The 27816-nt window shown below is 43.3% G+C and overlaps 2 protein-coding genes across 3 annotated transcripts; both read left to right on the top strand.

Annotated features, from left to right (window-relative positions):
• Positions 1-2407: 2407 nt before the first annotated feature.
• Positions 2408-24539, top strand: LOC309850020 (T-cell surface glycoprotein CD1a-like). Of its 2 annotated transcripts, none has more exons than XM_082703128.1 (6): positions 2408-2507; positions 22009-22275; positions 22968-23246; positions 23444-23722; positions 24036-24126; positions 24270-24539. In XM_082703128.1, exons 1-6 carry the CDS (start codon positions 2447-2449, stop codon positions 24313-24315), a joined length of 1023 nt encoding a protein of 340 aa, XP_082559254.1. In that variant the 5' UTR covers positions 2408-2446; the 3' UTR covers positions 24316-24539. The 2 variants fall into 2 exon arrangements, with proteins under 2 accessions (XP_082559254.1, XP_082559253.1); XM_082703127.1 differs by lacking the exon at positions 2408-2507 and adding an exon at positions 21312-21503.
• LOC309849547 (T-cell surface glycoprotein CD1a-like) lies at positions 3926-5309 on the top strand (the record flags this gene model as incomplete). The annotated part of the gene is made up of 4 exons (XM_082702194.1): positions 3926-4187; positions 4388-4666; positions 4994-5084; positions 5243-5309. The coding sequence occupies 4 exons, from the start codon at positions 3926-3928 to the stop codon at positions 5286-5288; spliced, it is 678 nt and encodes a 225-aa protein (XP_082558320.1). The 3' UTR covers positions 5289-5309.
• Positions 24540-27816: the final 3277 nt, after the last annotated feature.

Genomic DNA, 27816 nt, shown 5'->3' with positions numbered 1-27816 from the left:
GGAATAGGTTACAAAGACTGACTTTTACAGGGGCAGAAGACTTTTACAAGGGTAGGGTTATTTACCGGGGATAGACATGTTCTCTCTTGTCCTAGGTTTTAAGGTGCAGGGTATATAGCCTGAAACAACTACAATCCATTTTTCAGCAGCAGAAGCAAGCCTGAGGATGAAATATGCATACCAGAAGACAGAGACATTGCATATGTGAGATTTGCGAAGAGGGTAGGTCCCAACTGTCTTACCACAAGATACATAAAAGAAAAGTACATGATAGCATGGAGGACAAGGAGAGATGGAGAGAAGAAGGGAATTGAGGGAAATTGGAAGGGGAGGTGAACCATGAGAGACTATGGACTCTGAAAAACAATCTGAGGGTTTTGAAGGGGTGGGGAGTGGGAGGTTGGGGATCCAGGTGGTGGGTATTAGGAAGGGCATGGATTGCATGGAGCACTGGCTGCGGGCAAAAACAATGAATACTGTTACGCTGAAAAGAAATAAATAAAAAAAATTAAAAATTAAAATAAATAAAATATCGCACAATGACTATAGTTAACAATACTGATTGTGAATAAGAAAAATGCTAAGAGAAAACCTTAAAAAAAAAAAAAGTTCTCATTATATGGAAGGAAAAAATTGACATTATGTGAAATGATGAATTTTAATTAGTTGTCTTATGATACACATTTTGCAAAATATACATGTATCAAATCATTATGTTCTATACCTTAAAATTATACAATATTATATGTCTAAAATCGAGAAAAAAGGATCAAAAATGAACATTAAAGAAAAAGAATGTAAAAACATTACAAAGAAAAGATATATGTGTTCTGATGTTTCCTGCAGCATTACTTACAAAAACCAAATTAGGAAAGCAACCCAAGTGTCCATCAAGGGGTGAATAAAGAAAAAAAGCTGTTGTATATACACACACTGGGATATTACTCAGCCATAAAAATAAATCAAATCTTGTGATTTGCAGCAATACAAATGGAGAGACAGTATGATAGGAAGTGAAATAAGTCAGTCAGAGAAAGAAAAATACCTATGGTTTCACTCAAATTTTGAATTTAAGAAACAAAAGAAAGGAACAAAGAATAGTGTGACAAAGGAAAAACCAGACTCATCTATAGAGAAGACAGTACAGTTTCCCAGAGGGGAGGTGGGTAGGAAAATGGGGGAAACAGGTGAATGGGATTAGGATGCTTATATTGATGAGTACTGTGTAATGTATAGAATTGCTGAATCACTATATTGTATACCTGGAATTAATATAACATGATATGTTACTATAGTGGAATTCAAACAAACAAACAAACAAACAAACAACAAACAAAACAACCAAAGAAAAAGTAAATCAGCACACCAAAATGTGTAGTTCTTGGTTTATGCATTTTTCTTCCCAGGTAGACTAAAAGCTCCTTGCATAAAGTGATTGCATTGTGAACACTAAGTTTTCATAAGTGTAGCATGGTGCTTGGATCCAGGTTAAGTGACTGTTAGTTGAATGAATATATATTAATGAAAGTCAAATGGAGGGAATATGCTTCAGCAACTTTTAAAAAGAAACGCTTGGGGAATAAATGGCACCCCAGGCCAGACCAAGTCCCCAAACTTTGCTTAGTCCTTAACCCAACTACAGTTTCCACCTCCCCCCAAAATGTTCACCCATCAGGGATGAATTCTCTGGTCAGCACCAGGGATATACTCTGTCACATGGCTCCCCTCCATTTTCTAAGGAGACGAGGTCATCCCTGCTCTCCCAATTAAGGGAAGGTGTCCTTCCCCGAAATGCTCCTTTCTCTTCTTTTGCCAACTTCCTTCCTCTAAAAATCTCCCATTTGTGCTACTTGTTGGAGGTCCTCTTACCTGCCAGATGCGATGCTGCCTGATTCTTCAATCAATCAATAGAATCAGTTAGATCTTCAAATTTACCTGGTTAATTTATTTTTTTAACACAAGCAGTGCAAAGTCAGAGATGTGAATGAGCTGGGGTGGGAGTGAGATGGGGAAGGTAATACATAGGGGGTGTCACAAGGGAAGGAGGGACAGAGTGACAGCAGGTCCAGGGCTGAGTGGCGGGAGCCGTGGATTTTCAGGAGTTACTGTCTGGATGAGAAGGAAAAGCAGGATAGGTGAGGTCACTTTTCCATGCCACACATGACTCATTCTCTTGCAACTAAATCAGGAGACAGGGAACAAGGGAGAAGCTGGCGACAAGGAGAAGCTGGAAACCAGAGAGGAGGGTCTGACCAGGAGGAGAAGTGAGAGTCTGAATAGGCATCCAGGGTTGAGGAAGGGAAGCATTTGCATTGTTGCAGACAATCAGGGAAGGCTTGTGTGTGGAGAAGGAAGTCAGAAGAGAGGGCTATGTGTGGGGCAGGTTTGTTAGAACAACCGTCAAAGACCGACTTTGTAAGAGACAGAAAGAACATCTGCAAATACAATGCTGTTCCTGCAACTTGTGTTGCTGGTGGTTCTCCTCCCAGATGGTGACAGTGAAGATGGTGAGAACTCTGGCCTTGCCCTGTGGATGCAAGTGTGCCAGTCTGTGTGTGTGTGTGATGTGTGCACATGTCCTTGCATGATTGTACTTGTGTCCTTTGTCTTTATACTTGTTCATATGTGTATATCTGTGTATTCATTTGTGTGAGTGTATAAATATGTATAAGTTTGTATGGGTGTGTGTTTGTGTACATGTGCATATGTGCACTTGTGGAATGCATTCCCCAGCACATACTCTGGGACAAGAGTGTTGGCCTGATTATTTCCTGAGCATCCCAGCCCCAGGGCTCTGTGCTCTTGTGAAGTATGGGTTTGAGGCTCAGGGCTCTGGGGCAGCGCATATCTCCTGAGAAAACTATGGCTTCTCTGGCCTCCAGATTTTGGTTCCTCTTCCTCCCACCTTCTTCTCCATTCTCTCTCCTTCCCAACACTCCCCACTTCCAAAGTTTATCTGTAATTTTCCCACAGACTTCCAAGATCCAAACTCCTTTCGAGTCATCATGATATCATCCCTCTACAACCATTCCTGGACACAAAATCGGGCCTCTGCTTGGCTGGGTGAGCTGCAGACTATCGGCTGGAATAGCAAGACTGGGGCCCTCATTTTCCTGTGGCCTTGGTCCAAGGGCAACTTCAGCAAGGAAGAGATGATGGAACAGGAAAAGGCACTCCATACGTTCTCCATTAGATTTCCTCTGATATTTAAGGATCATTTCAGTGAATGGCAGCTTGAATGTGAGTTCATTTCGCTCAGGGGTGGGATGGGGTGGCAGGTGTACATGTATCTCCTTGAGTTACTTATTCTTCATGGGGGTGGGGAGCCTCCACTGGTTTCTGAACTTCTTATCTTCCCCTCATAAAACTGAAGCAAGATGTAGAAGCCAGACCCTGATTATTGAAAAGGTTTACGTCTTCTGCTCTCTCCCACTCCTCTCATTGACCACAGGCTGTGCTTTCCTGTCTCACACTTTTGTCTCCTACTACCACTACTCTCCCTGGCCTCCAACCAGGCACCCTCTGCTCCCTCACTCTGAGACTGACTTCTTGAACTGTGTGCTTTTCTCCCCATTTGATCCCATCACTGATGTCTATGTGTCCTCTGCATCCCCTGCATTTCCTTCACCCTAGATAGTTTTTACTCCAGTTTTCCCACTGACACTTTCCTTATTATCTGCCCACACCCTTCATGTCCCTCCTCCAACATTTGCTCCTTCTAAAATCATTCACCTCTTCCTCCTCCAGTGACCACTACTTCCTCTGTGTGTGAGCCTCCCCTCAAACCAAATGTTACTGCATTCCCTTCAATACCCTTAACTTCTCTCTACTGCTTCCACCATCCTTGGCTTCTACTTATTTTATTTCTTTCACTCTCCTGTCTTGTCACTCATGGCATCTCTTCCCAGATCCCCTTCAGCTACAGATGGCAAAAGTTTGTGGCCTGCAATTTGGGGAACCTTCAGTAGGCTACTTGCGGATTGCTTATCAAGGATCAGATCTAGTGAGTTTCCAGAACATGTCATGGTCACCATCTCCAAAGGGAGGAATTCAGGCTCAGAAGGTCTGCAAATTGTTCAGTCAGTACCATATGATCAACTTAAGACTACACAGGCACCTCAGTGACACCTGTCCCCGGTTCCTGTTGGGTCTTCTTGATGCAGGGAATGCAGATCTACAGCGACAAGGTCAGTCCTGCTCCCTCCCTCCATAAGTCTCTATCCTGCAATCATATATTTGCAATGTTTCTTTTAAATTAAGGATAAGATGGAGACATGAGGGAGAAGGGAGGATGGTGAAAATTTTCTAGAAGTGGAAACATATGTCTATCTATAGTGGTGTGAAGATCTACCCTCTCAGTCTGTGAATACCTGTCCTGTGTCTGCAGTGAGACCAGAAGCCTGGCTGTCCACTGGCCCCAGTCCAGGTCCTGGCCGTCTCCTGCTGGTGTGCCACGTCTCTGGGTTCTACCCAAAGCCTGTGTGGGTGATGTGGATGCGTGGTGAGCAGGAACAACAGGGCACCCAGCGAGGTGACGTTCTGCCCCATGCTGATGGGACGTGGTATCTTCAGGTGTCCTTGGATGTGAAATCCAGGGAGGCTGCTGGCCTGTCATGCTGGGTAAGACACAGCAGTCTAGGAGGCCAGGACATCGTCCTCTACTGGGGTGAGAAAGAATGCGGGTCTGCCTGGGAAAGGGAATGTGTGGTCCTTCAGCACAACTGGAGATCTTGTTAAAAATTTTGGGAAATTAGGGACTCCAGATTAAGAAGGACATAAAATCAGTGTAATCCACCAACTGAGGGTGAAGGTCCTGCAGGAGTGGGAGGATTCGGAGGGTTGGTGAAGGGCCTATCTCTGAGGAGGGATGGAAGAAGTGAAGGAAGGAAGGATGGTTGGTGAAGCAGAAGCTGACATGAGCAAGGAGCACCAGGGAGGTGCAGTTCAACCCGGGTAGATGGGAAATAACAACTTCTGTATATCAAACCCACAGAGAAGCCCCACTCCGTGGGCTTGGTCTTCCTGGCTGTGATAGTGCCTCTGGTGCTTCTGGCAGGTCTTGCACTTTGGCTCTGGAAGCGCTGGTAAGTCTCTGGAGCCACCGTCCTGCTCTTTCCTATGTGTCCCCCGCCTTTCATTCTGTCCTCAGCCCTCCTGCTTCCAATGCAGTTCCTTCCCCTTCTCTTGCCTCCTGCAGTCCTCACCTTCACCTACTGCAAAGTAACTCCTCTGTTCCTCCCAGGAAAACACGCTGGAGGCATCCATGCACTGGTTTCACTTTGGAGTGAGAATTCAGCAGCCCAGTCTCCAGTACTTACATAAACCCAGATCAGCAGTGAAGTCCTTGCAAATTTCTGCGAGCAACTTTTGTCTTTCATGACTGTTTAATGATCAATTATCAATATTATTAAAGTATTATAACAGGATTTGTTGTTCTGAATTTGTTCTGGAACATAAATTTCAATGTTTAAGTCAGAGTAAATGAAGTCCCAGCAAAGTCCATGGGTCACAAGAATCAGATGTCACTTCCTCCAGTGAGACTTCCTTGATTCTAAGTGTTAACAGCCTCTGCTGGTGAGAATTTCTACCACTTTAACCTGCACTTTGGTTAATATATTCTTTTTTTTTTTTTAATCTTTTTTTTTATTTATTTATCAGAGAGAGAGAGGGGGGGAGAGAGTGAGCACAGGCAGACAGAATGGCAGGCAGAGGCAGAGGGAGAAGCAGGCTCCCCGCTGAACAAGGAGCCCGATGTGGGACTCGATCCCAGGACGCTGGGATCATGACCTGAGCCGAAGGCAGCTGCTTAACCAACTGAGCCACCCAGGCGTCCCTGGTTAATATATTCTTGTCTCCCAGTCCTTTTTGTCCCCAGTTACATTTCTTTTCCCCTTATAGTTCTTGGACTTTTTGAGAGCAAACTCCATGTCTTTTTAATATTTGTATCTTGGCCTGCAGTCTCACCTTCATGGAATAAAAATCTGGGAAAATTTATGCCATGTTTACATGTTTTTCTTTTTCTTTTGTTTCTTGACCGGTAGGTAGTAGTTGAGATGTCTGATGCTCCTTTTGTAAAAGTGTTCTCATTTGGCCAAGGTCTTCACACTTTCCTTGTTCTTTTTTTTTTTTTTTTTTAAATTCAATTAATTAATATACAGTGTGTTATTAGTTTCAGAGGTCGAGTATAGTGATTCATCCCTTACATACAATGCCCGTCACTCAGTTAACCCATCATCATACCTCCCTCCCCTCCAGCAACCCTCAGTTTGTTTCATATGACTAAAAGTCTTGTGTGGTTTGTCTCCTTCTCTGATTTTTGTCTTGCTTTATTTTCCCTCCCTTCCCCTATACTCCTCTGTTTTGTTTATTAAATTCCACATATGAGTGAAATCACGGGATAATTCTATCTTTGATTGAATTATTTCACTTAGCATAATACTCTCTAGTTCCATCTACATTATTGCAAATGGCAAGATTTCATTTTTTGATGGTTGAGTATTATTGTTGGGCTGGCAGAAAGGGCTACTTAAGATGGTGAAAGTTCCTGCCACAAAACCCGAGCTCAGATAGGAGAACAAAGACCCAAGCAGGAATCTGAAAACCCTCCCACCCGGGGCTCCCGTGGACCAATGGAACCCTGAGGAGCAGGCGAGGTATCCGAATAAGGGAAACTTGCCAAAAGACCCCTGAGCTTCCCCCAAGATGCCTTAAAAGCCCCCTCCTCCCTGCCTTGGGTGCAACTTCCGCCACTCTGCTTTCCAGAGTCACGGAACCTCACCCGAGGGTGCCCACCTCCTCCCAGGGCAACTTTCCTGGCTCCCCTTCTCCTGAGCTCTAAAACTTTGCTGGAGAGTGTTTTTTAATAAATCTTGCCTTGCACCCACTTTGCCTGGTGTTGTGTTTATCTCCCTGGAAAAACTCTACAATTATTATATATAGAGAGATAATCTTCTTTATCCATTCATCTGTTAGTGGACATATGGGCTCTTTCCATATTTTATCTATTGTGGATATTGCTGCTAAAAGCATTGGGATGTGGATGCTCCTTCAGTTTACTACATTTCTATCTTTGAGGTAAATATGTAGTTGTGCAATTGCTAGGACTTAGGATAGCTCTTTTTAAGTTTTTGAGGATCTTCCACGCTGTTTTCCAGAGTGGCTGCACCAGCTCGCATTCCCACCAACAGTGTAAGAGGATTCCCCTTTCTCCACATCCTTGCCAACATTTGTTTTTTCTCGGCTTGTTAATTTTAGCCATTCTGACTGGTGTGAGGTGGTATCTCATTGTGGTTTTGATTTGTATTTCCCTGATGCTGAGTGATGTGGAGCACTTTTTTTTTTTCATGTGTCTGTTGGCCACTTGTATGTCTTCTTTGGAGAAATATCTGTTCATGTCTTCTGCCCACTTACTGACTGAATTATTTGTTTTTTGGGTGTTTTGGGTGTTGAGTTTGATAAGTTCTTTATAGATCTTGGATACTAGCCCTTTATCTGATATGTCATTTGCAAATATCTTCTCCCATTCTGTTGGCTGCCTTTTAGTTTTGTCAGCTGTTTCCTTTGCTGTGCAAAAGCGTTTTATCTTGATGAAGTCTGAGTAGCTCATTTTTGCCTTTATTTCCCTTGCCTTGATTTCTTGTCTAACAAGAAATTGCTGCAGTTGAGGTCACAGAAGTTGCTGCTTATGTTCTCCTCTAGGATTTTCATGGATTCCTGTCTCACATTTAGGTCTTTCATCCATTTTGAGCCTATTTTTTGTGTGTGGTGTAAGAAAGTGGTCCAGTTTCATTCTTCTTCATGTGGCTGTCCAATTTTCTCAACACCATTTGTTGAAGAGATTGTCTTTTTCCATTGGACATTCTTTTATGCTTTGATGTAGCCAGTTGACCACAGAGTTTAGGATTCATTACTGGGTTCTCCTTTCTGTTCCACTGCTTGGTGTGTCTTTTTTTACCATACTGTCTTGGAGATTACAGTCTTGTGATATAGGTTTTTGTAGAGGGAGGGTGGGGCCAGAGAGTTAGTAGCAAAAGAGGAAGATTGTTCCAGGGACAGGTCTATTTTCTTGGGAGAAAAATCAAGGGATTTTTCATATTCATGACTTCATCTGCTTTTAAGGGACAGAGAGGTCCCAGCAGACAGACTTCACTGGCTCTGATGGAAAGAAAAATTTCCTGCATGACTAGTTAAGTCTACATTTCTGGGCAGGGGTGGAGGGTGGGGGTGGCAGTGATGAGGGAGCAGGAGGCTGGCTGAGGACAAAGCAAGAGCTGGCACCTTGCACCCCCCCCCCTTCATCCGCTCCCCTCCATGGCTCCGAACCTCCTCACCCCACCGAACCTGACTTAGGTTCTGGGACTTCATCAGCAGTGGTTGATATTGTAATTAGACTGGGATTGAAGCCTCAGTGTGAAGCCCCAGTGTGGGAACTGGGTCTAAGCGACACAATTCTGGGCCTGTGATTTTCTTTTTCTAAGGGGAAGAGCCTCATGGGGATATATCTTCAGACACTTGCCACTCCACCAGCAGAGATACTTTTGGTATCCTGATGGCTAGCCTGCTTGGGACAGAGCATGGGTCACTATCTCCATTCTGATCCTGTCTCATTCTCAGTCAGCTGCTCTTTCAGTTTTGGGATTGGGTCTTCTAATCCCAATTGGGTCTTCCCTTTCCCTTAGTAGATGGAACCTTTTAGTCTAGGACAGGGATTGGGTCTTCTAATCCCAATTGGGTCTTCCTTTTCCCTTAGTAGATGGAACCTTTTAGTCTAGGACAGGATGTGGTACTGTTCTTACCCCACTGGCCCTTTCCTCCAGCTGCAGTGTGGCTTCACCTGTGTCCCGAGGCAGGTTCCCTGTCCTTCCCACACCTGGTTCCCTGCTCTTCCTACACCTGGTTAAGGCTTCTTTCTGTGTGGGAGATGGTGGCTTTCTGCCTTTCTCAGGCAGCAGGTCCTCTCAAACCTCAAGCATACACCACAATAAAGCATTCCCCTGGTCTGTATCCTGGGTTCCAGCCTATCAGGAGCTCCTGGTGAGGTCAGTGGGAAAAAGCCTGGACATACGAAGAATTTCCTTAGTCTGTGACTATCAGGGACTCCTGGTACTCATGCTAGCAACTTGTTAACAATCAGTGCGATTCTTCTTTCTGGCTGTAAAGCATCAGGCATCTGTCCTAAGCAAGCAAGAGTTTGCATACTGTGTGTGGAGGCTGAAAAAAATGAAGGCCATCCCACCTCAGGTTTAACTTTAGCATAACCTTAGCATAGTACAGGTATCTCAGACCCCTATGCCTAAGGGCTGAACTATCCCCTACTTTACTTTAGTTCCAGGAAGTCCCACCATGCTTTGGTTCCAGAGACTCCTACCCTGTTTTTGTAAATTTTCTCTCCTCCCCCGCCCAGCCTCTTGTAACGACCCATAAATACCCCTGCCTTAACTAAGTTCGAGGTCCAAGTCCCTACTCCACTGTGTCTGGTGTACTTGGGCCCAAGCTTAAGCTTGTGGAATAAACCCTCGTGTGATTGCATCGGTGTTGACTCCTTGGTGGTCTCTTAGATGCGAGAACTTGGTTACAACACTGTGGGGTGATTTTGATGTTATTTTAGAATATAGGTGAGGTTCTGTGGGGTAAGGTCCAGAGGTGAGGACCAAGAAAGAATTCTTGAGATGTCTTTAGTGCAAAATGGTGGTTTTATTAAGGCCTGGGGACAGGACCTGTAGGCAGAAAGAACTGCTGCCCAGGGGTTGTGAGGAGTGGCTAATTACATATGTACTTGGGAGTTGGAGGAGGTAATGAAAAGGGAGGTTTCAAAAGGGTTTTCATATGTTAAAGACTCCCAGGATACTGGAGGCCTTGCCATTATCAAGTTAAGGCTGTTTATCTCTCTAGCAAGGCATTAAAATTAAGACATTTGGGAGCTTCCTGAATGAATGTCTCACATATTCCCCCAGGATTGTGTGTGTGTGGGGGGGGGAGGAGTGGTTGCAGGGTGTCAGCATGTGCTTTGTCTTCAGCTTGCCTTCTGCTCCCTCATTAACCTGATCAGGTAAAGGATGGTATTTCAGGTGGGGGAAGAATTTACCCAAAATAGAGAAAAGGAGAAAGAACTTTATTGAATATACTGCAAGGGGCCTGCAGGCAGAACAGGAGGGAAATACTGTCTTCCAGGAGGCAGTGATAGGGGCCTTGGTTAAGGAGGAACATAAGCATATGGAATTTCCTTCATTGGTACCTGTGTCCGGTTGTAGGCCTAAACATATTTTGAGGTGATTTGTCTAATGGACCTGTTTATATTCAGCTGGGGGTGGGTGGTCACTCTGGGTCCTTTTTCCTGACTCAGATTTCTTCATTCAAGATGATTGCCTTCTAGTGGCCTCTACATTCCCCCCAATATTGACAGTGACAAATCTTTGGCATTTGCACAGAGGTGTCATCTGCAGTTGCTTCTTCCTTCTGAATGAGGACAGCATAGAGGGGTCCCCACTGAACTCAGTCCATCAGGTTTTCTATGCAGTTATAGACAAGAGCATAGAGTTATATTAAAATGCTGATAGGTGATTTGAGTGAAATTCTTTGATGGCCTGGTCTGCAGGATTAAGGGGAAGGGACCCCTTGACAATATAGGCTTCAAACTCTATTGAACTATTTTATTCATATATGGAACTGCTGGATTCTAGAAGAGACAAGTTTAACAAAGGGACTAAATAAACGGAGGCCAATAATTAGGAGTAGGGGTGTTGAGGACTGGGGTCCTAAGAAAGGAAGTAGCCAAGAGAGCCATTGCCAGGTTTCACCCCAGGAAAACCATCCTTATATTTCACAGTCCTGGAGGAAGGAAGCCAAAGAACTTTTAGATGAGAAGGACAAGGATAATTCTAAAACAGCTAATGATTGTATTGTGAAAACAGGACACCAAGGTGGGGAAATGGGGGAGCCCCAGGTGCATTACAATTTCTGACCAGGTACATTCTGAGAGTTCACATTGTAGGAAAATGTTGAGAATGTAGTCTTGGAATTGGGAAGGAGAAATCATAAGAGTTTGGGGAGGAAAGTATTTAGGGAGTTTTTCTAAGATAATATCTTAGAATGATTGAATACAGGAGAGTGGAGATCGGCAATGGTCCAGATTCATGGGCCTCTAGGCCTCTGGGTGTGCATCCTCCCAGTCTCTGAATAACAGGTGTTGATTTTCAACTGGATTGCAGCCGTACTTGGTGGAGGACTCAGAGGACAAAAATGCCAGCAAGTGTTGGTCAGTCTCAGAAAGACAAAGATTAGTTTGTAACTTTGTCACTATCTCCCCTCCAAGTAACGGAGTTGGGCAGTCAGGTAAAACAGGAAAGGAGTGGGGAAAGGTATTTAACCCTCCAAGAAATAAAAAGGTAGTGAAATGCTCACTCTTTGGGCACCCATCTATGTGGATGAGGAGTCTAGGACTGCAAGATGATGCCTGAGTATTTGGTAAGGGTGGAATAAGTGATTCCCACATACAGTAGAAATTTCAGTTATGTCTCATGCCACATCCAGCGTTTCCTGAGGCTGTGCTGTAATGACAGAGGATATGGGAGCCTGAAGTCTTTGCACCCTGTCAGTCAAAGGAGAAGAGATTTTCTACCCTTCCTCCACTGGGCTCCTCATTGTACAGAGCTAAGGGCAGCTGCAGATTGTCCAGAGTATCCTTGGCCTGAAGCTGGTGATTACCTGGAACAGCTGGGGCTTAGGCTTTGGGGATGGGATGAACTTCCTGTTAATGGGAAGGAGTGGCAGTCCCATTTCCAATGCCCTAGTTGTTGCCATGACAGGTGAAGCCCTGACAAAGGGGGCATTAGACACGCCTGGGCAGATGTCATGATTGGCATATTGGGCCTGCCCCTTGTCTCTCTGTTCCCTTCTGGCATTCATGACTACCTCTTGGTTATTGAAGACCCTGAGCCATATATAGAAATGTGGGAACAAAGCTCTGAGGTCCCTGACTGAGCTTCTGAAACTTTTTTTTTTTTGATAGCAAGGGAGCCCTGGATGATAAAGCACTTCACTGCCTTCCTGGCCTTCAGGATGTAGGTTGGTGTACTTTCCCAGGCCTGGCTAAAGAAGAATGAAATCACATAGGATTTTCATTTCAGCCTTGAGTTGTTTCTTTAAGTTGTGCATAATTCCCTGTTTTTATACCCTCAATTAAACAAGGTATCATGTAATCTGAAATAATTATACCAGGCTTTAGGTATAATAATCCTTGACATTATCCTTGATAATGTCAACTAGGATTGGTTTTGGGGCCACACCAGAGCACATTCATGGGTATGGGTGTGGGACTCATTAGCCCAGTTCTGAGACAAAGACCATATACAAGGGTATTTTTTTTTTCCTAATTGTGCAGAATATAGTAAAGATGATGTGAATGTCTTGAAAGGTGAGATCAAAAACAACCGTGAGGCTCTCAAATTTCTTAGTGAAATGGGAAGAAACTTGGCTAAAGAAGTCAAGATTTTTTCTATCTAGAACAGAACAGACATTGGAAAAGGGACATGGACCCTAATGGCCCTTGTATCCTCATTCTCTACTTTACAAAGGGACATGACTTTCTCTGTGGAGAAACAGAAGTCAGATTCTTAGGCTCATAGTTAGTGCCGACTGGGTGTGGGATGGGGAGAAGGGACCTTGGTTGGGTGGTGGCATGGTGGCAGCAATAGCAGGGGCCGTTAGGGTGTGAGGAGGATCAGGGAGCCTCTGGGTGTTCAGAGGAAGGGATAAGATGATGGGGTGGAATAAAAAATGCATCATCTAAAAAGTGGACAGCCTCAGACACCTATGAAAATGGGCAAGACACATTCTACAATTTTTGTGAAGGCCAATGTTTTGAAATAATGTCATTAGGACTACACATTTGAGACTTCCAATCCTTTGGGGGATTTCTGGAATAAAGGTTAAGCTTGAATATAATATTATAAGAAAGAGTTCCATGGAGTAGTCTTCCCTCTTGATATGGAAGTTTGTATTGAGGACAGGAAACATTACATAAAATGATGAGATGTTTCCATGGGACTTGGGGGGTCAATTTTAATTCAGTTTCTAAGAATGCAGCCCATGATGAGTCTGAAGGAATAGAGGTTTTGTGTCATAGTGAGGAAGACCAGCTGCCAATTCTAAAAAAGCCATCATGCCAAAGGGAATGGAGGCCTGAATCTTGGTTGTGATTTCAGTCAGCATACCCCACTGACCTCAAAAAAGAACGTGATGTGTATGGAGTCACTGAATGTGATGCAGAGTCCCTCCATTAAAAGCACCAGGACAAATAACAATGACAATTACTGGTGGGGTACCCCTGCAACAGGGAGAGACAGACAACAGTTGACTGAATAGGGTCAAAAAAATGAGGGTGAGGACTCACCAGTCATTTATGTAGGAATGTATCCTGCCTGTAGATCAAGGTGGTGAGTGGACCCATAAAAACAGAGGAAAAAAAGGGGTGGGAGCTGAAAGAAGTAAGGTGGCTGATAGCTAACATCAGGAAAGCATCCCAACAGGTCTGTAATGTGTGAGGATTTGCTCTGTATAAACTGTCACTGGCAAGTGTACTACACATTGGGAATGGAGACTTCAGGAGGACAGAGTGGGAGAGCAGAGGAAAAGGGGTCCTTCTCCCTGGAAGCTTGACCTGATTGTTCTTAGACATTCAGTTCACACTGGGAAACACTGTTGGCCAGAGATTTTCAGTTATCTGGGAAATTCTAAAGGTAAGCTTTCCAGGGGCAAAGAGAGAATGGAGAGGTGCTGAAGGATCCCTCTGATGGCAAGAGGGAAAAATCCTTCATCCTTTGGGCAAGGGAGATCTGGCTGGTTCTCCCTAGGGCTTTGTATCTTTACCAAGGAGTAACCTTGGCTAGAGGACATCCGTTCTTTAAGGAGTACTAGAATCTGTCCACTGACGAAAAGTCCCAAGAAATTCTTGGAGAATCTGGGGAAGTCACAGGGTTAGCCAAATCTTCACCTTAGGGCCCCCAAATCTGGGCTGACCCAAGTAGTGGAGGTCAGTGACGCAGGTACTGGAAGAATTCACCAAAGACTGAACAAAGAAGATTGAAGTTTATTGAATACACTGTCTGTGAACTGTGGGCAGGACATCAAAGGAGTGATTCTCTGGGAGGAAGCAGTGATGGGGGGCTGTAGTTAAGGCAGAAGCTGAGTAGGTGTTAGAACATATGGAATTTTCCTTTTTTGGTACCTGTGTCTGGGGGTAAGTAACCCATTGCTCAGCTAGAGCTTATGGATATTTTAAGGTGGGTAACCTAATGCACCTGTTCTTACTCACCCGGGAGGTAGAGTAAGATACACTCTGGGCCCTTCTACCTTATTCAAATTTCAATTGCTCAGGTTGGTTGCCTAAAATTGGCTTCTACAGATACCCTGTTTCTTTGGAGGAGTTTGTCTTTCCTTAGATTTTAGGTTAAAAAGTTGCCCTGATACTTCAGTTTTGTGATGCATTAAAAAATGACTTTGATTATCCAGCTTTTCATAATCTTAAGTAGAGGAGTAGATCCTCTGATTTCTATGTTCCAATCTTGACTTTCTAAAAAATTATTTCCTTCCTTTCATTAGACGGAGTATAATTCTGTTTACTGGTCAACTGAGAAATAGCAAGGCAAATAAACCAAACACATATATACAGAGTGTATAAAGCACAAACAAATATTGAAGAGCCTTTGAGAGTTACGAACATCATCGAAATAGAATGTCAGCATGTCCAGCAGAGGCCAGCTCATGTAAGATAAGCATAAAACATTCCAGCAGAAACAGTAAGAAAAGCATCTGGAGACTTGATTCCAGAACACTCTCTTAATTCTATTTGCTACAAATTCTCACTGGTTTCTTATTATAGGTAATGGAAAATTTTTGGTAGGACTCTCTGTGTGAATTTCATGATTATTAACATATGCTTGTACCCTATAGAAAATAGTGTAAGACTATTCCATCAAATAGGGTTATAAGTAGTGCTTTCTGAAGATTAAGAAATTTTAGTGTTGTAGATATCTATATATTTAAAATAATTGGATGCTTAAACCAAATTATTCAATCCTTCAAGAATAATCATAGAGCACCTACCACTTTACAGGCCCTCATTTGGATGTTGGTTATCCATTTTAAGAGGAATGTATATCTATCACCCAAAGGCAACCAATGAAGTCATAATTCCAAGTGGGCAAATATTAGTTAAGGGTTACTTTTAGAAAATATTATTTCAAGTAGTCATGTTGTTAGGCAGAGCTTGTACTTTATAATATAACTCATCACACAAAGTTCTGGGGAAAATGGTGCTATAGAAAGACCCCAAGATCCACCTCTTCCAACTAGATAACACCCATATCAGTGTAAATAACCCAGATATTGACCTGAAGACTGGAAGAACTAACTTTCCACAGATAAATGTAGAGAAGAGACCGTATTGAACAGGGCAGGATGGGTGGAGGTGTGGTAGAGAGGTAAAGGGACCCACACAGTGTCCACAGATGGAAGGGACACAGCAGCCACAAAGAAGGGATAGAAATAGATTCAGATAAGGAACCTACTGGGGAAGATGAATTCCCATAATATTTGGTTTTGAAAATCACGGTTTCTGGAGTCCTTATGAACCATGGGGCTTACACCTGGAACATAAAAAATTGGCAGGCTCGGCTCTGGGAGAGCTGGATGTCAGGAGGAAACTGAGTCCCCACACTCTGAAAGCAGTAGCATAACATACAGTTTCACCGAGTTACAGCATAGAAGCCACAGTTTGAAATACACCTGGGGTTACAGGAGGGAGAGTTATTTCCTAATCTCATGGCGTGCTCCAAACGGACAGAGACTGTTGGAGGTCTCCTCCAGGAATAAAGATGCTGTCAGGGGCCGTTTCCCTCCTCCTCCCCGGAGTGTGAGCACACAGGCACTGTAGGAGCCCATGTAGAGACAACACTCACTAACTTGCTTGCAGCATGCCCCAAACCCATGTTCCCCTGCAGGCATATTCCCTCCAGCCAGACCTTTAATGCCAGGTCCCTTCCCACAACTGATCTGTGCAAACCCTGTTAACACTGGGCATGCAGACCCAGTGTGCTTCTGTGGATCTTATTCCTCCAAGCCAGACGGCCTGCATCCCATTGAGTGCAGGCTGCTCCAACAGCAGACCTGTGGAAACTCTGCTAACACCTTGACACCCACCCTCATGCTATTCTGAGCTTCTGCTCACTCCAATCGAATCTTGGTAGGAACCCATCCAAAGTGGTGCCACAAGTCTGGTAATGCCCAAGCATTCCTGACAGGGACCACTCTACTACAAAGTGAATCTTGCCCTGAGGAGAGGGAAAGATGAGTACACAGAACATTCTGACTGAGGCTCTGCAAGTGGGCTAGGTAGACATCTGTTCTGATGCAGGGCCCTTCCACCAATGAAAATTCACAGGGGCAGCTATAGTTCAGTGCTACTTTGCCCCTGGCAAACATTTAATATGACACAACTTAAGACTAAGGAGGCAGCTGAATGACCCACTAAGAACACAGGGGCCAAACCCAAACAACACAGGCAAAGCAAAAAGTGGATTAGCTTTCACAACAGACATGTAACACTCATAGGACATAACCCTAAAGTGTCAGGCTCTGGTGAACAGGGGACACCACCTGAAGAACATTACAGACCTTTTTCATAAGGACGTGACTTTCAAGAGCAGAAGATGTTGCTAATTTCCGAACATACAAAAAGAGACCAGAGATTTAAACAAAATGGGGACATGGAGGATTATGTCCTTAAAGAAAGAACAGGACTAAATCACAGCCCAAGAGCTAGGTGAAAAGGAGATAAATAATATGCCTGATAGAGAATTTAAAGTAATGATCACGAAGTTGCTTTCTAGACTTGAGAAAAGAGTAAAGGACCTTAGTCCTTTACAGAAAACATAAAAAAGAACCAATCAGTGTTGAAGAGCTTAATACCAGAAATTAAAAATACACTAGATGGAATGAGTAGGAGACTAGAAGAACAGAAGAACAGATCAGTGATCTAGAAGAGAGAGTATGGAAAGCAATCAATTTGAACAGGAGAGAGGGGAAAAGTACAGAAGAAAATAGACTTAGGGAGCTCAGCAACCCGTCTAACATAAAAATATTTGCAGTATAAATGATAGAAAGGGAGGGGGGGGGGCAAAAAATTATTTGAAGAAATAATAGGTGAAAATATGCAAACTGGTGAGGAAAACAGAAATCTAGATTTGGGAGACACGGTGAGCCCTTAACAAAATCAATCCAAGAAGGTTTATACCATCATACATATTAGTTAAAATAACAAAAAGTAGCAATGAAAGAGAATTTAAAACCAGCAAGAGAAAAGAAAATTACATGCAAAGGAAACCTATAGAGGCATCAGCTGATTTTTTTAGCAGAAATTATAGATCAGAAGGATTACAGCATGATCTATCATGATCTATCCAAAGTACCAAAAGGAAAAATATCCACAGCAAAGAACACTCTATCCACCAAAACTGTCATTCAGCATAGAAGGAAAGATAAAGAGTTTCCCAGACAAACTAATGTGAAAGGAGTTCCTGAACACTAACTCAGCACAAAATATGTTAAAGGGGACTCTGAGTGCAAAGGAAACGAAAGATGGAAGGAAAAGCAAGCAGAAAAGCAGTAAAATAATATATGAATAATATATGAATACATAAAAATCAGTCAAGGGACCCACAAAATAAAAGGTTGCAAAGTATGGCACTGTATTTCAAAAAATTGGGGTGTGGGGATGAGTAAGAATGATTTCAAACTTAGTGACCTTGACTTAATAATGAGTGCTATAGACGGAAGCTCTTATATTCAAAGTGAATGATAACAACAAATTAAAAATTAGTCATACATATGCAAAAAATCAAGAGAGAAGAATCCCTGTGTGTAACTGAAGAAAGCCAATTCACCATGGGAGAATAGAGAATTACAAAAACAAAACAAGTAATAAAATGTCAATAAGTATATACTGATCAATAATTAGATTGAATGCAATGGACTAAATGCTTCAGTCAAAAGACATACGGTGAAGAAATGGATGTAACATTTAAATGCTGCCAATAAGAGACTCATTTCAGATGTAAAGACACATGGAGATTCAAAGTGAAGGGTTGGAAAAGCATATATTAAGCAAATGGTAATAATATTTGTCTCAGACAAAATAAACTTTAGAAGATAGACTTAACAAGAGACAAAGAAGGACAGTACATCACAATGAAAGGAAAGAGCCATAAAAAGATACAATGATAAATATTTATACAACCAACATGGGAGAACCCAAATACATAAAGGACTAATCAATAGTAATATAATGATAGTAGGGGACTTTAGCACCCCACTTACATGGATGGATCCAAGCAGAAAATCAGTAAGGAAACAGTGGCTTTGAATGACACATTGGACTAGGTTAGATCAAAATGATATATTCAGAACATTCCATCCCCAAACCCTGAATACATGTGCTTTTTTTCTAACTTAATTTTTCAGTGTTCCAAGAGTCATTGTTTATGCACCACACCCAGTGCTCCATGCAATACGTGCCCTGCCTAATACCTACCACCAGGCTCACCCATCCCCCACCGCACTCCCCTCCAAAACCCTCAGTCTGTTTCTCAGAGGCCACAGACTCTCATGTTTTGTCTCCCCCTTCGATTTCTCCCAACTCACTTCTCTCCTTCTCCCAATGTCCTCCGATTTCAAGTTATACTAAAGCTGTAGTAATCAAAACAGTATGGTACTGACACAAAAGGCATATACATCAATGAAAGAGTAGAGAACCTAGAAACAAACACACAATTTTATGGTCAATTGAAAGCTGACAAAGGAGACAAGAAAACGCAATGGGAAATAGAACGTCTCTTCAACACGTGGTGTTGGGAAAATTAGAGACAAGTGCAAAAGAAAGAAACTGGACTATTTCCTACATCATAGAAAAAAATTAACTCAAAGTGGATTAAGGACCTAAATGTGAGTCCTAAAATCATAAAAATCCTGTATGAGAGCAGAGGTATTAAGTTCTTTGACATCAGCCATAGCAGCATTTTTCCAGATTTGTCTCCTCAGCAAGAAAACAAAAACAAAAAACAAAAACAAAAACAAAAACACCAAAAAACCCCCAACAAAACAAAGAAACTGTTGTACTGCATCAGCATAAAAAGCTTCTGCAAAGCAAGGGAAACAAGCAACAAAACTAAAAGACAATCTATTGAATGTGAGTAGGTATTTGTTAATAGCATATGTGGTAAATGGTTAGTATGCAAAGTATATAAGGAACTTGTACAACTCAACACTCAAGAAAGGAAATAATCCAATTAAAAAATGGACAGGTCTTCCGAATGAAGAATAGACATTTCTCCAAAGATGACATCCAGATGTCCAACACACAGATGAAAAGATGTTCAGCATCACTCATCATCAGGGAAATGCAAATCAAAATCACAATGAAATATCACCTCATGCCTCTCATGTTGGTCAATTTAACACACACACACACACACACACACACACACACACAAGAATCAAGTCTTGGGGAGGATGTTGAGACTAAAGAACTTTGTACCCTGTTGGTAGGAATGTAAACTGGTGCAGTGACTGTGGAAAATATTGTGGAAGTTCCTCAAGAAACTAAAAACAGAATTATTGTATGATCCAGCAATTTCACTACTGGATTTTTTTTTTTTTTTGCATTATTGGATATTTGTCCCAAAATGTGAAAACACTAATATGAAAAGAAACTGCAGCATTATTTACCAAGTAGCCAACATATGAAAACAACGCAAGCATCCACAGATAGATGAATAAAGAGAAGAGATGTGGTATCTACACACAATGGCATATTATTCAGACATAAAGATAACTGGTCTCTCCATTTGCAAACACATGAATGGAGCTATAGAACATGACGGTAAGTCATATAAATCAGTTGAACAAAGACAAACACTACATGGTCTCATTCATAGGTGGGATCAAAAAACAAAAGAAAAGAACAAAGTGGAAAAGAAAAAACAGAGAAGCAGACTCTTATCTATAGAGAACGCGCTGCTAGTTCCCACAGGGGAGGTTGGTAGGGGGTTGGGGGAAACAGGTGAACAGGATTAAGATTACACTTATGTTCATGAGTACTAAGTCCTGTATAGAATTGTTAAATCACTATATTGTACACCAGAAACTAATTAACATGGTATGTTAACTACAGTGGAATTAAAAAAAAAATAAAAAACTAACTCAGTGCACCAAAAGGTATAGTTCTTGGTATATGTGTTTTACTTCCCAAGTAGACTAAAACTCCTTGCATAAGGTGATTGCACTGTGAACACTGTATTTTCATGAGTGCAACACCGTGCGTGGCTCCAGGCAGGCGATAAGTGACTGTTTGGTGAGTCAATATATATTAATGTAAGTTAGACAGAGGGCATATTTTTCAGATGTTTCAATGTCCTGTGGCTTCTGTGATCATAGTGGCTCTTCCCTAAGAATTATCGCAGATTGGTGGTTGCTGAGACTGTTAGACTCGCAATCATGGGGGTATCTGGACAAGCAAGTAGAGCAATTGTTAAAAAGAAATCCATTTGCCTAAACGGCACCTGGGGCAAGGCCAAGTCCTCCAAAACTGCTGAATCCCTAACCTAACTACAGTTCCCATCTCTCTCAGAAATGTTCACCTGTCAATGAATTCTCTGGTCAGCATCAATGAGGTACTCTGTCCCATGTGTCCTCTCCATCCCCAAGGAGAGGAAGTCATCTACACGGTAAGCCCCTTCCCTGCTCTCCCAGTTAAGGGAAGGTGACCTTCCCTAAAGGGAAGCTCTTCTGTCTCTTTTGCCAACTTCCCTCCTACAAAACCTGCCATTTACAACAGTCCTCAAACCTCCCCTCTATCTGCCAGATGGGATGCTGCCTGACTCTTGAATCACTAATAAAACCAAACAGATTTTTACATTTACTTGGTTGATTTAGCTTCTTCACACAAGCAATGAGAAGTCAAAGATATGAATGAGCTGTGCTGAGGGTGCGACGCAGGGTGGTGTCACAGGGCCCAGGGTGGGATTCTGGGAGCCATGTGTTTTCATCGATTACTGTCTGGATGAGAAGGCAAGGCGCAAGATGTAGGGTCATTTTCAAGCCACACAGGACTTATTCTGTAGCAACTGAACTGGGGGACAGGGAGAAGGATGGCAGCTGGTGACAGGGAGAAGCTAGAAGCCAGAGAGGAGGGTCAGACCAAGAGAGGAAGTGAGATCTGAGTAGGTGTCCAGGCTGGAGGGAGGAGCACATTAGCATGTCGCAGAGACGCAGGGAAGGCTGGTGTGTGGTGAAGGAAGTCAGAAGAAAAGGGCTGTGTGTGGGGTAGGTTTGTTAGAACAAACACCAAAGACCAACTTTGTAAGAGAGAGAAAGAACATCTGCAAGTACAATGCTGTTCCTGCAACTTGTGTTGTTAGTGGTTCTCCTCCCAGGTGGTGACAGTGAAGATGGTGAGAACTCTGACCCTGCTCAATGGGTGCAATTTTGTACGTGTGAGTGAGTGAGTGTGTGTGTGTGTGTCCATGTCTTTGTGTACATTTGATTATGTGTGTATATGCTTAGGAGCCTAAGTGCATCCTCTGTGTGTGTTTGTGGGTGTACACGTGGAGGTGTGTCTCTGTATATCTCTTCTCATAGATGTGCACGTGTGTGCATATGTATAATCTCCGTGTGTGGGTGTGTGTACATATGTGCATTTGTGTCATTCTCTGTGTGCAGTCATACTCGGGGTCAAGAGTATCAGTCCGGTGCATCTGAGCATCCCTGACCTCAGGGACCCATCCTCTTCTGAAGGATAAGTATGTAGCTCAGTGCTCTGGGGCAGAACCTGCTTTCCTGAGACAATTATGGCTTCCCAGTCCTCAGACCTTGGTTCCTCTCCCTGGCACCTTCTTCTCCATTCTTTCTCTTTCCCAATGCTCTCCTACCCCTCCCTATTTCATTCTTTTGATACAGCCTTCCAGGAGCTGGTATCTTTCCGAATTATCCTGACCACATCGTTTTACAACCATTCCTGGACACAAAATCAAGGTTCAGCATGGCTGGATGAGCTGCAGACTCATGCCTGGGACAACAAGACCGGTGCTTTCATCTACCTGCAGCCATGGTCCCAGGGCAAGTTCAGCAATCAGGAACTGAAAGAAATGGAAAAAATATTCTACAGATACTCCATTATAACTATTTCAACATGTCGTAACCATATCAGCGATTGGTGGCTTGAATGTGAGTTCAGATCCCTCTGGGTGGGATGGAGGTGACAGGCACTCGTGTCTCCTTGAGTTCCTTTTTCCTGTGGGAAATGAACTCCACTCGCTTCTGAACCTTACCTCTCTCTGCCATAAAATGAAATCACATCCATCTGGAGGTAGAATCCAGATCCTGATCTTTGAAAATCTTCATGTCTTCCGCTACTTCCCACGCCTCTCATTGACTGTCGGCTGTGCCCTCCTGTCTCCCATGTGTGTCTCCCGTGACCACCCCTTTCCCTGGCATCCAACAAAGCACACTAGCTCCCTCACTCTGTGACTGACTCCTTGAACCGTGCATTTCTCTCCATTCAGTCACATCAGCAATGCCTTTCTGTGTGTTTCCTATACCCACTACACTCCCTTCATCCTAGGGTGTTTTTTACCCTAGCTCTCCCGCTGAAGCCTTCCCTATTCTAGACCCATCGCATTTATGTCTCTCCTCCAAAGTTTGTTCCTTCCTCAAACATTCACCTCTCTCTCCGCCTCCAGCAACCACCATTTCTCCACTGTCTGAGCCACTCCTCAAACAAATCTTTCTCTATAGTCCCTTGATTTCCTATAATCCCCTAAATTTCTCCCTCTACTTCTTCCCTCCATGAATTCCATTCATCTCATTTTCCGTCTTTTACTGTCCCTGTTTTGTAACCCACAGTCTCTCTTGCCTAGATCCCTTTCAGGTTCAGACAGTGATGAGCTGTGATTCTCACTTTGGAGAAGCATCAGTATGCCTCCTGAAGATTGCTTATCAAGGAACAGACCACTTGAGTTTCCAGAACACCTCATGGTGGCCATCTCCAAAAGGAGGAAGAAGGGCTCAACAGGTCTGTAGACTATTCAATCAGAACCATGTTAGCAATGAAATAACAAAGAAGCTTCTCAGTGACACCTGCCCCCGGCTCCTGTTGGGTCTCCTGAATGCAGGGAAGACATATCTCCAGCGACAAGGTCAGTACTGCTCCCTCCCTCTATGAATTCTCTACTCTGAACTCATACATTTGCACCATTCCCTCAAATTCAGGGTGAGAAGTCAAGAGGGAGAAGGGAGAGTGGTGAAAGGTTTCTAGAGGTAGAGCGATGTGTCTTTCTGAAATGATGTGAAGCTTTACACTCTCAGTCTATGAATACCTGTCCTCTCCCTGCAGTGAAGCCAGAAGCCTGGCTGTCCACTGGCCCCAGTCCCGGTCCTGGCCGTCTCCTGCTGGTGTGCCACGTTTCCGGCTTCTACCCAAAGCCTGTGTGGGTGATGTGGATGCGGGACAAGCAGGAGCAACAGGGCACCCAGCGAGGCGACATCCTGCCCCATGCTGATGGGACATGGTATCTTCAGGTGTCCTTGGATGTGAAACTCAAGGAGGCAGCTGGCCTGTCATGTAGAGTGAGACACAGCAGTCTAGGGGGCCAGGACATGGTCCTTTACTGGGGTGAGAAAGAGCTGGGACCCAGATGGGACAAGGGCAGGTAGGGCTAAAGCAGAGCAGGGGAGCCTGGTGAAAAACTTGGGAATCTAAGGACACCTGAACAAAAATGACAAGAAATGGAAGAGCTGAGGGTCAAGATCCTGCAGATGTGGGTCGTGTGGAGGGTTTGGTGAAGGGTCCATCTCTGAGGAGGGATGGGAGAAGAGAGAGGAAGGGTGGCTGGTGAGGTAGAAGATGAAAAGAGCTAAGAGGATGAAGGAGGTACACTTCGATCTGGTTTCATGGAAATGATGCCTTCTCGTCACCATATCCACAGAGCATCCCCACTCCACGAGCTTGATATTCCTGGCCGTGATAGTGCCCCTGGTGCTTCTGGCAGGTCTGGTGTTGTGGCTCTGGAAGTGCTGGTAAGTCTCTGGAGCCACCTTCTTGCTCTTTCCCATGTGTCTTCCCAACTTTAGTCGATTTTCACCCCTCCTAGTCCCAGTGCCCTTCTCCCTAGCAGTCCTCACCTCCAGGTACAGAATGATTCCTCTTCTGTTCCTTGCAGGAAAACACACTGGAGACCGCAGTGCACTGGCCTCCCTTTGGAGTGACCTCCCAGCAGCCCAGGAGCCAGAGCCTACCTAAATCCAGCATAGCGGTGATGTCCTTGCAATTGTCCATGTGCAACTTTAGTCTTTCATTTTTTTTTTTTTCTTAATGATCAGTTGTCACTATACCCTAAACATAATTTAGTGACGTTCATTGTTGGGGCCTGATTCTGGAACTTTAAAATTCAAAATTTAACTCTGGATAGAATAAAGTCCAAGAAACTCCATGGGGCATCAGGCATTAAATGTCAGTTCCTCCAGAACTCTCCCTGATTTACAACGGGAAGAAGTCCCTGCTAAGTGAGAGTTCTCACAACTTATTCCTATTCCTGAACCTTAGCCCTTTTTGTTCCTACTTGGGTTCCTTTTGCCCTTCTAATGGTTAGGTCTTTTGAGAGCAAAGTCCATGTCATTATATATATATATTCTTTTTTTCCCCTCTCCTTGGTAAGGTGTCTCACTTGCAATGGGATATGTGCTCAATAAAAACTGTGTTCAATTTTTGTCAAATTTATAGGCTCTCTTCTTCTTTTTCTTCTTGATGTTTGTCATGGTTGAGATGTTTGGTGCTCTCCTTGTTAAAAGTCCTCTCATTTGGCTGAGGGACTTCACACCCTCACAGCTCCTTGTTCCGTCTCTGACATCGTGAGGAGAAACAGTTTTACCTGTGGCCATCCAGTTGTTTACTATAGACACATATTGGAGTGGACCTATTGCTCCAAGTATTCTGAATAAAAAGTGGAAGGCAGGGTTCAGGGCCTTAATGTTTCTGGTGCTCAGGGACAACAGCAGAGTTGTCACCTTAGGGCTTCTTAGAAATATAGGGTCTTGGTCTTAGCTGAGACCCACAGAATCACTTTGCATTTTAGCAAAATCAGCAAGGCATTCTCAGGTAAATAAAATATGAGAGGCACTGATACAGGTGAGGCCAGAGAGGTAACAGTGCAAGTGTGTCCCTGAGTGAAAAACAGATGCTCTGGGAAAGAGAGTAAGATAATTGTGTTCAGGTTACTAGGTGTGTACCCTAAAGATACAAATGTAGTGATCCAAAAGGGCATGTGCACCCCAATGTTTATAGCAGCAATGTCCACAATAGCCAAACTATGGAAAGAGCCTAGATGTCCATCAACACATGAATGGATAAAGAAGATGTGGTATATATACACAATGGAATATGATGCAGCCATAAAAACATCTTGTCATTGTCAATGATGTGGATGGAGCTAGAGGATATTATGCTAAGCAAAATAAGTTAATCAGAGAAAGACATTATCATATGATGTCACTGATATGAGGAATTTGAGAAACAAGACAAAGGATCATAGGAGAAGGGAGGGAAAAATGAAATAAGGTGAAACCAGAGAGGGAGACAAACCATAAGAGACTCTTAATATCAGGAAACAAACAGAGTTGCTGGAGGGGAGGGGGTGGGGTGGCTGGGTTATGGACATTGGGGAGGGTATGTGCTATGGTGAGTGCTCTGAAGTATGTAAGCCTGATGAATCACACACCTGTACCCTTGAAAGAAATTACACATTATATGTTAATTTTTAAAAAGCACATCATGCTCAGGAATGAATGGGGATCCAGCAAGGAGCGTGCATACAGTGCCTCCTGGAATTCATGGCTGTTCCGTTACAGTCACTGAGGGACAGACACTGAGCCATTGTTCATGGGGGGACTATGAGGGTGGGAGCATCTGCTCCTAGGAGCTTCCGGTCACAACACTTGCCAAGTGAAGACTCCACAGCCTGGTTTCCCATGTGTTTCTGACTAAAGATAGTGTCTTGTGCCGTATATTCCTATGGTGAAATATTAGCTCAAAAGTGTAACATTTCCCAGCTTGGGCACTATGATTGCCAAGGTGTTTGGCCTTCAGCCCCACAACTGTTCTTCCCACGATGCTTTTAGAAGCAAACAAATAGGAAACAGTCTACACCTCATAAATCCACATATATAGCTCTTTACCACCTTTTCCATGATGTCATCATAGTGTCCCAGATCTTATTTAGCACTCTCTGGAGTGGCTCCATGTAAATGCCATGAATGCCTTATTACTTTTCCTGGATTTACTGCATTGATAATTCATTACCTCTGACTTCATGGTCCACGGCCCTTCATGAGGAGACTGATCACGACTTACTTACACAGATGTTTTGTCATGAGGCACATACAACCTTCTTTTTCTTAGGAACACCAGTCAGCCCCACAGTTCTGGAGTTCAGGGCTTTTTAAAACATGGAAATCACCAATAAATGGCATATAATTCAGAAAGTTTTTTTATATTTAATTTTATATTTTCAGCGTTCCAAGATTCATTGTTTATGCACTACACCCAGTGCTCCATGCAATACGTGCCCTCCTTAGTACCCACCAACAGGCTCAGTCATCCCCCCTACCCGCCTCCTTTCCAAAGCCCTCAGTTTGTTTCTCAGAGTCCACAGTCTCTCATGGTTTGTCTCTTCCTCCAATTTCCCCCAATTCACTTTTTCTTTCCTTCTCCCAACATCCTTCATGTTATTCCGTATGCTCCACAAGTAAGTGAGACCATATGATAACTGACTCTCTCTGCTTGACTTAGTTCACTCAGCATAATCTCCTCCAGTCCCATCCATGTTGATGCAAAAGTTGGGTATTCATCCTTTCTGATGGCTGAGTAATATTCCCTTGTATTTGTGGACCATATCTTCTTTATCTATTCATCTTTGAAGAACATCTTGGCTCTTTCCACAGTTTGGCAATTATGGACATTGCTGCTATGAACATTGGGGTATATATGGCCCTTCTTTTCACTGCATTTGTATCTTTGGGGCAAATACCCAGTAGTGCAATTGCAGGGTCATAAGGCAGCTCTATTTTTAAATTTTTGAGGAATCTCCACACAGTTTTTTCTTTTCTACTCTTTTCCCTTTCTTTCTTTCTTTCTTTCTTTCTTTCTTTCTTTCTTTCTTTCTTTCTTTCTCAAAGATTTTATTTATTCATTTGACAGAGAGATCACAAGTAGGCAGAGAGGCAGGCAGAGAGAGAGGAGGAAGCAGGCTCCCCGCTGAGCAGAGAGCCCGACATGGGGCTCGATCCCAGGATGCTGAGACCATGACCTGAGCCAAAGGCAGAGACTTAACCCACTGAACCACCCAGGCGCCCCTCCACACAGTTTTTTCAAAGTGGCTGTACCCATTCCCAATAACAGTGTAAGAGAGTTCCCCTTTCTCCACATCGTCTCCAACATTTTTTGTTTTTTATCTTGTTAATCTTAGCCATTCTAATTGTTGTAAGGTGGTATCTCAATGTGTCTTTGATTTGAATCTCCCTGATGACTAATGATGATGAACATTTTTTCATGTGTCTGCTAGCCATTTATATGTCTTCTTTGGAGAAGTGTCTGTTCATGTGGCACCAAATGAACCATGAATAAGATACAAGTTTACAGTGTGGGAATTAACAGAGGAAGGCAGAGGGGCACCTGGTCCAGCCTCACTAGGCAACATGTAAAGTGGGTGATGA

Source organism: Mustela nivalis (genome assembly GCF_964662115.1).
Source record: "Mustela nivalis genome assembly, chromosome: 16".
In the NCBI taxonomy this organism is placed as follows: domain Eukaryota; kingdom Metazoa; phylum Chordata; class Mammalia; order Carnivora; family Mustelidae; genus Mustela; species Mustela nivalis.
This window is presented reverse-complemented; position numbering and strand designations above follow the sequence as displayed.